At 49.0% G+C, this 13,070-nt stretch overlaps 1 protein-coding gene across 7 annotated transcripts in view; it reads right to left on the bottom strand.

Moving 5' to 3' along the window:
* ARID1B (AT-rich interaction domain 1B) overlaps window positions 1-6,855 on the bottom strand; it is a 356,628-nt gene extending 349,773 nt beyond the window's left edge. For 2 of the 7 annotated variants that reach the window (XM_084777431.1, XM_084777437.1), the window contains exon 1: window positions 4,613-6,291. In XM_084777431.1, coding sequence (XP_084633557.1) covers window positions 4,613-6,172 — 1,560 coding nt within the window. In that variant the 5' untranslated portion in view covers window positions 6,173-6,291. Of the gene's footprint in view, window positions 1-4,612; window positions 6,293-6,735 lie in introns of those variants that run through there. The other 5 variants (XM_084777434.1, XM_084777432.1, XM_084777436.1 and 2 more) reach the window with 4 other exon arrangements.
* Window positions 6,856-13,070: the final 6,215 nt, after the last annotated feature.

Below are 13,070 nucleotides of genomic sequence, written 5' to 3'. Positions count from 1 at the left end.
TGCATACATAGCAATTGTGCAAACACAGCATTCACACATACAAAGTAAGCGTACATACGCAATGACAAGCTTGTATACACAGCAAGGCTGCATACATAGCAAGCTTGCATACACAGCTCCACGGGTGCACACACAGCAAGCACGCAGCGCAGAGAATCGCAAAAGCAAAAGCCTCGTCAGAAAAAAAAACACTGCTCTGAGAAAGCACACACAGCCCAAAATGCCCCAGTTCCAAAACTGGCTAAGAAGTGGGTATGGCCCTTTAAGTAAAAATAGCACTGCTATAGTGCCATAAAAATTTCATAACATCCATTTTGAAAATGTAAATATTGCACAAAAATTAATGGAATTCTTATTAATATTCATTTTCAGCTTTCCATAAATCTGTTGTTTTAAGTAACACACAGCAGTTTTATCAAACATAAATATCAACTTCAAATTTACAAATCTACATATAGCCCAAAATGAAAGTGGCATGAGCCACAGAACACAGGGCTCCAGGGCCTGGGCAGTGGCAGCTGGACACAGCAGTAGGAAAGAAAACAAAAACAAAACAGCAAGAGGCTAGCTCCCTAAACCTGCGAGACCCTACTGCATCCGTACCTCTCCCCACACAAGCTGGGAAAATTTGCAGACATGGTAAAATTTTAAGTCGCCCTTCCCGGGAAAGGACAGGGTTAAATAACAGAAAGGATGCGCTCTAGGCTGTGGGTCTGCCGATGGGGACATGATAGGGACATGGCGGTGACTGTGCTGTGTAGCCTACAGGATCGACGCTCTTGTTCTATCAGAAGTCACCTTTGCACACATACCAGCCCAAATTATAAAGGAATATGGTCCACTAATGAGAAACAGAACTAAAAACTCAACAACCCTATTTATTACCCTGGTTTTCTTCCAAAGATGACTGTGCAGTAAAATGAGTAAGTCTTCCTGTACTCGTCACTAGTCCTGTGTTTTTCAAATTAGTTCTCAAACCAGAATTAATGGTCTTCTCAGAGCAGAGTGAGGGTGTTATTCTCCTCGACTCCAAACGGGGAGATGGGACAGTCGGGGGGTTAAGTGTCCGCGTCTGATCTGGATTATGCCGGTACCCATGGCACCCTTCTCACACAACACCATGCTGAGGAGAATGCAATGACTGAAGCCTGGCCAAAACTGCATTCGTAATTACAGACCAACAAAAACAAAAAGGAAAAAGAACAGTTGCTTCCAGTTACAGAGTAAAGGTAAGAACATGTGCCCGGGAATAAATCTGACTTAGTATTAATGTAAGCTTAATTTTATATTAGCTGCCTTAAAATGGATTACTATTATAAAAGGAAAAATAGTGAAAATTAAGTAATACCAAAAAAAAAAAAATCAAGGTGCCTAACTAAACCAATTTTGAGCTATAAATCTCTTCATCCCATACAATATAAAAGCAAAACAACTAAAGACTTTTAATGTTTGGAGGGGCTTGGTTTTATTTCTTAAATAACAGGCCTTTAGTATGAATCACTGCCACTAAGTTCACCTAACCAAATAATAGCCATCCATACTTAGGCAAATATACACATTTAGGCCATCACGATGTCTTGATGCGACTAACCTCTGGTTTTGTGGAGAAGGGGAGGGGCCAACCTTGAGAGACACTGCATCTTAGATTCATTTTAAGGAGTAAGGAAGGCTACTGGGGTTTCCTGACTTGTAAACCTAAACTAGCTGCTTTCTTTCTAATGTCAAACAGCATTTTTATCATTATATTTTACCATCATCTATAAAGGTAAAATAGCATCACAGAATGCAAGACAAATGTGTACTTCCTAAAAGTTTATGTATGTGTGCAGTCCCTTTTGAGACTGGCTCTATCTTAATAATTATATATCAAACTAAATCATAAAATGGCTTGTTTCTATCTTTAAAAGACCTCTCCCTACAATGGGCAGGTTTTATTCCCAGTAACAACAACAACAACAAAAACAAAAGCCACCCAATACAGACCATTTGCCTACAATCAAAAATGAAACTAAATGTATTAAAAGCCAAAAAAGATTTTTTTCCATTATTTAATATTAACTTTGTAATTTATGACCTACAGTCTGGCATAATTTAATATTATGTTTAAGTGGCTACCTAGCACAGTTACCATAACAAATACTAAATAATAATACTGTTCTTCCAAAAGCAAAACAAAAGGATAGGGGAAAAAAGTGTAAAAAGAAACAGTCTATGTGTTATCGGTAAGGCAGCTAAGAGAAATCTGTGAATTGAGGTCATATGTCCACCCTTTTTTTCTCAGAGATAAAAAAAGCTATTCCCAAGGGCCACTCTGAGGCCATAATGGATACACTCTCATTCCAAGAAAACAAAAATCACTTACAGTGATTGGAACCATCAGGAACTGATGCCCTAAGGTAACAGGACCCTCCATGTGCCTGTTACTTCCACCCTTCGTAGTTTACAACGATGAGCATCCTAATCACTCCATGGGCTTATTTTTACCAGACTTCCCTTTCACATTTACTGTGTGGATCAAAAACAGAAACTGAAATCCCAAGGTTTCCATCGAGAATAGGAAAGCAATTTTACTAAAGCAGAACTACACGGGCCTGGTAGAGCTGGAAGCAGCAGACACCAGGTACCAATGTCCAACCTGGGGGATCACATGATCATCTGGTAAATTAAGGCCCGTATCTGACACGTTTCCCCTCAAATGCACTATTACTGAAATGCACCTTCCCTAACAAACGAGCTAAATAAAAAGAACACTGCTACTCCCGTCTCTCGGGTTAGAAAACATCACCCAACTTCACAACATTGAGACGTGCATAAAGGAAAAATTATTTAGAAGAGACAGTGCCCAGTACAGCTTGCCTATAATATGTTTGCTCTGATTCAAAGCAGGTCAAATAAGGCTCACGTTGCTCAGCTTAACCAAAGAGTTGAGGAGAATAAAACAGTATTGGGGGGCGCACATTTCTATAGGCTTGCTAGAAACCAAAAGAAGATATGGCTTTTAGTATTTCACAGAACTACTCATTGTCTCTTTTAATCAACTGTTCTCTACAAAAATCAATTTTACTTCACGGATTTTAAGATATGCCAATTCTAAGGAACACTCCTTGTTCACATGACCATCTTAAAATGGTCACAAGTATAAGAACACAAATTGCTAAAAATGCATAGCTTTCTTCTGGTTTTAGGCTAATTAAGAATCACTAAATATATAGCTTTCTTCTGATTTTAGGTAATTAAACATCAGCAAGAAACACAGCATACCGGAATACTGCAATTTTAATGCATCAACTGTGTGCTGATAGAAGTAAAATATATTGTTATACCTGTAAAACGCAGACTTTTGCAAAAAGCTTTCCAAAGCCCAAACTGGCATTATCTGTGCTTTAATTATTCTTCAATGCTCCTATTTTCAGTCTACAATTAAAGTCCATGATAAATGTAATGCTAATATTGTAAGATTGTCATCAAAAGCCCCGAGTTTTATAAATGCCCAATACTGGACAACAGCATGTTTCTCTGTATTCAATCCTCTTATTACTAACTATGATTCATAACAATTTAAGCTCTAAATAGTATTCAACCTTCCATCTGCTTGGAATAGAGTTCGGTTATTATTTGTGGCAGGAATTTTTGTGACTGTACTGCTCCACACTTCTATTTACATCAGCAGTGCTAAATGCCCAATGGTGAGAGGGGAGCCAATCAGATGGCAGATTAGATGTCAACTCAGAGGCAGCTGTCTGGAGACTATTACAGCCAGTTTACCTCCACAATTCAAATTCCAAACCTTGCAAAGGAGATCAAGTCAGTCTTTAGGCTCAGCCTACTAGCAAGAAACAGCCAGAGCGCAAGACACTTCCTAACAACGCTGTAGGACTTAGGAGACAGCAAAATCAAGAAAATCCACATAAATACGATCCAGACGATCCATTTTCACTGGCCTACCACCTTACTAGGTTTGCTGAATAAAAAAGGAAAGTCTAAATCCATGATCAAAATAAGTTCCATCGATCCGGAATCTATTCCTTCAACATCGCCTCCCGGTTGAAGGTGACTCCTTCCAAGGAGCCCTTAGCCCCATAATGGAGCTCCCCGGCTATTCTTAGGAAGGAATCGATGTTATTTTACAATATTTCGCCTCCGCGTCGTTGTAAATCTGGGTCTTATTCCTGCTGGTAAACATCCAAACTCCAACAGCCACGGCTGTCACAAAGCTAACCTCGTTTTCCCTGCCTCTACCTCGCAAGGGTAATGGGGAAACCGACCGGGGCCCAGCGGAGAGAGAAAGTTCCTCTCTTCTCCGCGCCCGCCCGCCCGGGGCACACGGTGGGCGCCGGCGGAGCCAGGGCCGGGCCGCGGATCCTCCCGGCGGGCGCGGCCTGGGGAACCGAGGTCCGGTCCCGGGCCTGGCGCGGGCGCGCAGCAGCGGGGAGGGCGCGGGGCGGCCCGGTTCCCCGGCCCCCGCCAGCTCCGGACTTGGCCGGGTGGCGCCGCGCCCCCGCCACCCCCACCACCCCCGCCAGCCGCCGGGAAAAGTACCCGGCGAAGAAAGAAAGTCGAGCTCGCGGCGCAAGGCCCGGGCGGAAGCAGGCCCGGCCGGCGCGGCGGTTACCTGGGATCTGCCCATGGTCGGTCCGGGGGTGCCGGGGCTCATCGCCGGGTGACTCCTTTGTTGCGCGGCCGCCCAGGCCGGGTTGGCAGCGGCGTACTGGGCGCCCAGGTCCTTGCCTAAGCCCATGCCCGCGGCCGCCTGCTGGCCACCCGCCGCCGCCCCCGCCGCCGCCGCCTGGGACTGGGGCTGCGACGGCGGCGGCGGCGGCGCGCTGGGGCTGCTGTAGTCGGGGTAGCTGCCGCCGTAGCTCCGCATCATGGGGCTGGGCGAGGTGAGCAGCTGGTTGAGGGTCGGCGTGGCCCCCGACGGGTGCTGGTTCTGGCCGGCAAAGCGCTGGAAGCCTCCCGCCGCCGCCGCCGCTGCGCCGGCGGCCGCCTTGCTGAGGCTCGCGGCCCCGCCGCCCCCGGGGCCCATCATCATGCCGCCGCCCTGCTGCCGCGGGGAGCTCAACACCCCGTACCCCGAGGACGAGCCCCCATAGCCGCCGCCGCCACCGCCGCCTCCTGCTGCTGCTGCTGCCGCCGCCGCGGCCGCCGCCGCCACAGCTCCGGCTCCTGCTGCCGCTGCCGCTGCTCCTCCTGCTCCTCCTGCTCCTCCTGCTCCTCCTCCTCCTCCTCCACCTCCTCCGCTGCCTCCTCCTCCTCCGCCGCCGCCGCCGCCGCCGCCCGCGCCGGGCCGGCTGTAGCCCGGATAATGGTTGTACTGGCTGTTGGGGTACCCTTCGTGGGAGTTCTGCAGGGGGTCCATGCTGCTGGGGGCCCCGGCGGCGGCAGAGGCGGAGTGCATCATTCCCATCCCGGGGCTTTGTTGTCCGCCATGTTGATCAAAGCAAGGCCCAGCACGGCCGCCGGGGCCGCCGCTAGCAGGGGCAGCGCTGCCATAGTAATTATTAAACTCCGAGACGGCCGCCGGGCCGCCACCGCCGCCCCCGGGCACGGCGACCGGCGCGGGTGGCTGCTGCGCGCCCAGGCCCGGGTGCTCATAGCGGCTGCCCGCCGGCTCCCCCATCTTGGGCGGCGCGTCGTCCTGGTCGCCGGGCTTGCTCAGCAGAGGCTGGCCCTGCGGGTCGGCCTGACTGCCCGCGGCACTGTCCTTGGCGCCTCCATGTTGCGGCTGCTCCATGTCCGGGCCGGGCTGAGGCGCGCCGCCGCCCGCGCCGCCAAGGCTGTTGTTGGCAGTGGGATGCTGCTGCTGCTGCTGCTGCTGTGGCTGCGGCGGCTGCGGCTGCTGGAACTGGTTTAGCTGCTGCTGTAGTGCGTGGTGGTGGTGGTGGAGGTGGTGGGCATGGTGGTGGTGGTGGTGGTGGGCATGGTGGTGGTGATGCTGCTGCTGATGGGGCGGTGCAGCAGGGGCCTCGCCAACGGCTTTCAGTTTGTGGTTGGGGAGCAGCCCGGTCTCCATGGCCGAGCCCGGGCCCGCCGAGGAGGAAGAGGCCGCGACGGCGGCGGAGGAGGAGGACAGCGCGGCGGCGCTTCCACCCTCCTTGAGAGCCGCCTCGGAGCCGCCGCTCTGCGCGCTGTTGGAGCTAGCGGCGGCCGCGGCGCTCGCGCTATGGGCCATGTTCAGGTCGTGACGGGGGTGCAGGGGGTGGTGGTGCACATTATTCAGGCCGCCGTCGCCGCCCCCCAGTATGGGGCCCGGAGCCGCCGCCGCCGCCGCCGCCGCGCCGCGCGCGCCCGCCTCCAGGTCCCGGGCCCCGGGCGCCGGCCGCGGCCCCGAGGGCGCCCGCCGCTCGCCACTGCCCGCCCGCGCCCGCGCCGCCGCCGCTGCTGCTCGCGCGGCCATGATCGCCGCGGCGTGGCGCGGCCGGGCGGGGTGGGGGGAGACAATGTCCCCACTCGCAGCCGGCCGCCCCTCCTGCGCGCATCCACGCGGCCCGCGGGAAAGCGCGGCGCCCTCTACCCCCCTCCCCCCCCCCCGCAGCCCCGGGCCGCCCGCCGGGGGCGCGCCTTTGCGCTCGGGGGCCCGCGCCCGCTCGGGCCTGGGCCGCCGGAAAGTTTTATAGTTCCGTTTGCAATGAAACTTTTCTCCCTCTCGCTCTCTCGCTCTCTCTCTCACTCACTCACTCTCTCTCTCTTTTTTTCCTCTCTAACCCGGATATGGGGGGGAAATGCACGACTTGCCTGAGCCTATCGGGCCCAGCGCGGCGTGAGGGAGCCAAGCAAGCTGGAGCAACTATTATCCGCTTCTCTCCGAGGGCTGCTGCGCACTCGCAAAACGCGGACTGGACTCGGGGCCGCCGCCGCCGCCGAGCGCTCGCCCGCCCGCCCGCTCGCCCCGCTCGCCCCGTGTTGCCTCGCCCGGCCTGGCACGCTGGACCCGGCCCCGGGGAGCGGGGGACCCGGCTGCCCGCACTCGCGGCCCGAAGCTACTCTGTCCCCTCGTGCCTCCGGTCTCCTTGCCAACCCGCGTTCCTGTGTTTGTTTTCACGTCTAAAGGGAGCGCTAGGAAGGTGGAAAACGAGTCTGACGAGCAGACAAAAGAAGAAGGGGCTGGGAAGCAAAGTTGTCTGTTGGGCCTCAGAGGTGGCGAGGAGCCGGCGGGGAAGGGAACCGTTTAGGCAGGCCAGCCGAGCAAAACGACCGGTGTCTGTCTCTGTCTCTGCCTCTCTCTGTCTCTCTCTCTCTCTCTCTCTCTCTCTCTCTCTCTCTCTCTCTCTCTCTCAGAAGTTATGTAATTTTTCACAACCTTGGCCTCGCTGCCTTGATTTTGGGCCATCGGCGTAATTCCCACAACTTCATCCAAGTGAGAAATTAGGAAAGACAAAGTGAAGGTTAAACCGCAAATACTGCTGTGCCGGGTACACAGCAGGCGCTCAATAATTGCTTATGATTCACCACTTCAAATCCCCAAGATGATGTTTATATAACCCTTTTTAAAGGCACCTTAAGTAGGCATGAAAACTCCTAGTATTCCCCACGGAGTATTTTTCTTATAATGCATTTGGGTGTCCTCTCAAATGTCTTAGCTCCAGACAGCCATTCAGGAGACTTGTAACTATCGGTGCAAAAACAGCTACCAGTAAGGTTTATCTCGTGTCTTCATAAATCTACACAACGCCTTTCATCATATTTCAGAGGTTAATGTGTGCAATTAACCCTCCTGATATGAGTTCATTTCTAAGTAATGGGAAACAAAACCAAATAGATGTATTTAATAAACATAAAATCAATAACAATGTAAACAGTCTAATCCCAAAGCAGAAATCTACAGTACATGCCCATTTTTAAAAAGATGGCCACCGTTTTAGCAGAGCGATGCTTCAAACATTATTATTATGGAGTACATAACCTCTTGACTGCCTCTGATAACTAGACTTCTTAACCTAAGCAACGGCTCAGTTGTTCTAGGGTGGGCTGGTCTGACGGTACAGCTTTCCAGAGGCCAGGCTGAAGGAGAATGCTAGATCTGGGTAAACTGCACCTTTCCAGAATCACTCTTTAGCAGCTCTTAATTACTATTTCAGTTTATGTCAAGCCCAGTGGTTGTTTTCTAGACCAGGTGTAAATATTTTACATGGGTGAATAAAAAACTTTAGGTGGGGACTGGGGTGTAGTAATGACTGCGTGACGGGAACGAGGCTCGAGTATAGACCCAAGGGCCGTTATAGAGTATAGGAGCAGTTCATGGCACCGTGGAAACAGCTGGAAAGCTGTATGGGGGAAAGCTGTATGTGTATGCGGGAGTAACGGCCATGAGCTGAATCCATGACAAGCCACCATCACTACATCTTGTTCCTCTGCCTTTTTGACATCCCCGCCCCCATCTTCTCTTTATATATTTGAATGTATACTAATTATAGGGTTACACCACACAAGTTGAAATTTCAAAGTTTTTCATACACAAATAGAAATATATGTCTGTTTTGTGTATATGTCTATCAACATATTCTAAAATCAATTACATATTTATGCTTATAGACATTTACAGTCAAGCTAAATATATACATATAATCATAAAAGTGCATTTTTTTCAAATGAGTAGAATATATCAAAGTCAGTTCAGACAAGCCATATGTTGTGACTTATTTTCACAGCCATGCCTAAAAGAGAAAATGAGTCACCAAGTTCAGCTTTGGCCTGTTTCTTAGAAATATTTTTTTTCTCATGTCAAAATCATGAAACTTTAAAAAAAAAGAAAGAAAAATAAGTGAAATGAGTGAAAAAAGAAAGAAAATATGTGGGTGAAGTCTCATTTAACTTCAAGTCAAGAGTGGAACCAAGAGGCCATAAAATAGAGGACCCTAGCACCAGGAAACCAACCTGCTGTGAAGGGCGACACATGCCAGCTTGTCCTTCCCAGTGGCAGATGCCACACCCTAAAAGCAGACAGAAGGCACCACAGCCAGCCTGCACGACCTGTCTATGTCCTTGTAACCACAGAGAATGCTACACGTTATGCTGAAGATACACCATGGAGCCTTCTATTTATTCACCTTTCCCAGCACACCTCCTCGGGAAAAACTTAACTAAAGCCTCTTAAGTTTCACGTAAAACCCCAGTGCTTGGTAAAGAAAATGGCAGTTGTCAGGGGTCTGTTATAAAAAAAATTAAATAAAACAAGCTCTCGTTTCACAAAAGCACAGGATCAACTCTGGCTTATTTCCTTTGACTGGACCATCCTATGTGGCAACTCAACCTTTTGGTCTCTTGGTACAATAAAGCAATATAAATTGCTGTGTTGCGTTTTTTTCTTAGTGAGTTCCTTAATTTTACATCTCTTGTGCGTAAATTTCAAATCATTATGACAGTTGTGTTCTTGCTGTCACCACAAGGAAGCCTTAGAGGTGGAAAGCTGCTGGTGGCCTTGGCTATGCTGTGGCCAGCCTCCCACCCACAGCCCTCCATGTGTAGCCAGAGGATTACCCATTATTTTGTTAAACATGCCTTTCTAGTTACAAAAGGTTTTCTCCTCTCCCCCCCCCCCAACCACCACCACCACCACCACAACTATATGGAAATATTAATATTCAAATACTGCTCCTTTTGAATAAGTTTTAGGACACTGAATAAAAGGCCCTTCAACTTGTCCACTGAAAGAGAATTGAGCCAGATGGTAATTTAAGAATTCCACAGTACTGTTCTTTTTGCCTCTCCAAGGCCCATCGCACTGTTTGCTCTCAGATTAGCGCTTTTTACTGTTCTCCTTATTTACTCGGTGACTGAAGCTATCACGATTCACTGCCCATCATATTTCTCAGTATTCTTTCCGTAATTTGGAAGCAATTTGGAATAAAGCCCTGTCAAGGTTTTACAAGTAAGAACTATTAAAGAATAAGGCTTTGGATACTTGCTTTCCTTTTAGATTTATGAGAGATGGGATGAATGGGGCTAATGGGATTTCCCTACTGATCTTGGTCAGGGACTTTTAAAAAGCACTAAACAATTGTCCTATTCACTTCTCCGATTTAGACGTTAGCAGTGAATAACTCTGAGTCGGCGCAAGATATAGGCAGTACGGCACGTTGGATTGGAAGCAGTTATGCAAATTATCACTGGCCTGTAAGTTCAGAATGCTTAAACAATTAGGTAGTGGGATGGGGGAATTGAGAGGGACAGAGAGCAATAGGCAACAAATGATTTAAAACAGTTTAGCCAGCAGCAGCAGCGGCGGCGGCATTGTATTTGTCGAGGAGATTAAAGCAGGCACAGTGGACAAGATGGGGATACATTGAGCTTGATCATTCGACAGACTTGCCTCGACTCTACTTGGTGGCACCGAGTCCCAAAAAGAAAAACGTGTTGCTTTGGCCCAGTCCAGAATGGAATCAACTATGAACATCTGTACCAAAACACACTGAGGTGAGTCCTTTAATATTCAGAAGCACTTGACCAGTGAAGAAGGGAGTTCAAATTTCCTCACCCAAAGGCTCCAAACGCAGCTGTCCCTTGTTGGAAGCCCCTACCAAGCATCTAACCCTCCGTCTACACAGCTCTGAAAACACTTAAGGCCACCAGGTTATCACTGGGCCAGTGCGGTTTGTCTTCCAAGGGCCCTGGGAACAGTAGCAGCAGTGAGCCATAAGAAACACCCCACTGCATTGTTTCCGGGGAGGGGTTGGTTTTTTGAGACAGGGTTTCTCTGTGTAACAGCCCTGGCTGTCCTCGACTCACTTTGTAGACCAGACTGGCCTCCAACTCATAGCCGCCTGCCTCTGCCTCCCAAGTGCTGGGATTACAGGCGTGTGCCAGGGCACCCGGCCCCGTCACTGCATTTTAATACACTGTACTTTGTCAGCTGGCTGCATTTTGACTGATGTGTAATAAATATTTTTATTACAGCCTAGTGTGTAAGTGTTGTATAACTCTTAGACAAACATGTGTTCTTTGGTGTCTCTTTTGTTTTCCTGACCGCCTTCACTCATTTTACCAACACTGAGAGTTACAGAGGATTTGCTGGTGTTTTTCAACATTCTCTCATGTTAGGAGCACTGGCAAGTGCCTGTAACCCCAACTGTTGGGGAGGCTGACTCCAAAGGATCACAAGGTGGAAGCAACTTCAGTAAGGCCCTGTCTGAAATTTTAAAAAAGGGCAGATAGTGATACAGCTAAGCAGTAGAGTACTTGCCTAGCATGTTCCAGCCTCTGGGGTCAGTCGCCATTACTGGAAAGGCGTGTGTGCATTCTCCCGTGCCCCTTTGTTACTGGTTATTCAAATGGCCCCCATCATGAATGAGCTTCCACTTGTGTTGAGTCACCTTATAAATCACTCCAGCTCCTCAAGAATAAATACTTGGCTCGCAAACATGTTTGATACAACGGATAATAATTACTTGTACAAGAAGAAGTCATTTGGGGGATCTGATCAACTCCATTTTTTCAGAGATGATTCTGTGACTTAATCCAAGGGCCTTCCGGGTCTTTCACACAGATGTGATTAATAGCTTTATAGTACATATGGACTTTGAAAAGAAAGCTATTTCTCAAGTACAGCAAATTCCAAGTGGGCCATATGCACTAATGCAGTGCGTTCCTCATTTTCATTTTCAGCTGTTGATATCCACTTGCTTTGTGCCTAGCTCCATTGTGGAAATCAATGGGTACAGCTAACGGATACATTTGTGACAGGCTCCCGATTGTCCTGGAAAGCGCTGAAGGACTTAGGTCTATCACTCTCTTGCAGAAAATGACATAATTTCCTCGAGGGACTTCCTTCTTAATGCACACCCCTAAAAATGTACAGGTTGTTAATTACAAGGAATTGTTTTCTCCACAAAACTTATTATTGCTCGTTGCAACTTGTTATTCTAAAATGCAAAATAAATGTGAGCTGTACTATTATCATCTTCAGATGAGTTTTTAAAAGCCTTTACTTTTAATTGTATGTGGATGAGTGTTTTGTCTATTATGTATGCCTGTGCACCAGACTCGCTCCTGGTGCCCAGGGAGCCCAGAAGAAGACATCAGCTCCCCCTAGAACTGCAGTTATACGTGGCTGTGAGCCACCACATGGGTGCTAGGAATCGAACTGTGTCCTCTGGACAAGCATCCAGGGCTCTTAAACACCGAGACATCTCTCCACCACCTAGATCAGTCTTAAGCTGTTGCACTATGCAGGGAAGGTGACTGGGTTCCTAAAGGGATATGAGTTCTGAAAGGTCCCTAAGTATGAACCATGAAGAACATCCAGCCAAACCCATTCGTTCTCAGAGAAAGGGAACCCAGATCCTAAGCTGCGCCAGCCCTGAAGCCACTACTGAAAACAGTAAAGAGAAATAATAAGTGACCATGCAGCCTGTACCTGCTAAACGCTAATCAGATGACCACACAAACATAATTGCCAAGTGATGACAGCTGAAGGAAACATTCAAGGCTCTAGGAGGGCACTGACTATGACCACTAGCAGAATCTGGGCTGTGAGACTGTCCATCCCCACAGCCTTGGGCTGACCATTTAAAGACAAGATGGCAAGTCATTTCCAGGTGTGGCTGCCTTGCCTGGACCAGCAAACCTAATTCCATCAGGGTTTCCATCTTAACGGCAATGAGAGAGAAGTAGAGACTTCTTAGCAAGGCTGTGGGGTGGGGGGGTAGGGGGATGGGGCCTGACAACCAACCTGGGTTAGGCCTGGAAACCACTGTGGAAAGGCAGCACATTGTACACCGAGAGGCAGCAATGGGAGCTAGACTGTGGCTCAGGTCTCAGGAGTTCTGGCTTAGACTCCTCAGGCTGCCACGGCTTGCTCATGCCCTGCAAGATCAGCTGAAGTTTCCAGCATCTTATGATTGTGACAAATAAAGATCAGAAACATCAGTTCCTGATGTCAGGCATTGTGATGTGCTGCTTAGTTTTGTGTCAACCTGACACAAACCAAAGTTACTATGGAAGAGGAAAAGTCAACTGAAAATGCCTCCGGAGATCAGACTGGTCTGAAAGCAAGTCTGTGGACTCTTGTCTTGATTAGTGATTGATGTGGGTGAGCGCCAGCGCATGGTGGGTGGTGCCATCCCCACGCAGGT

This window comes from Acomys minous, assembly GCF_964271855.1.
Source record: "Acomys minous genome assembly, chromosome: 3".
In the NCBI taxonomy this organism is placed as follows: domain Eukaryota; kingdom Metazoa; phylum Chordata; class Mammalia; order Rodentia; family Muridae; genus Acomys; species Acomys minous.
This window is presented reverse-complemented; position numbering and strand designations above follow the sequence as displayed.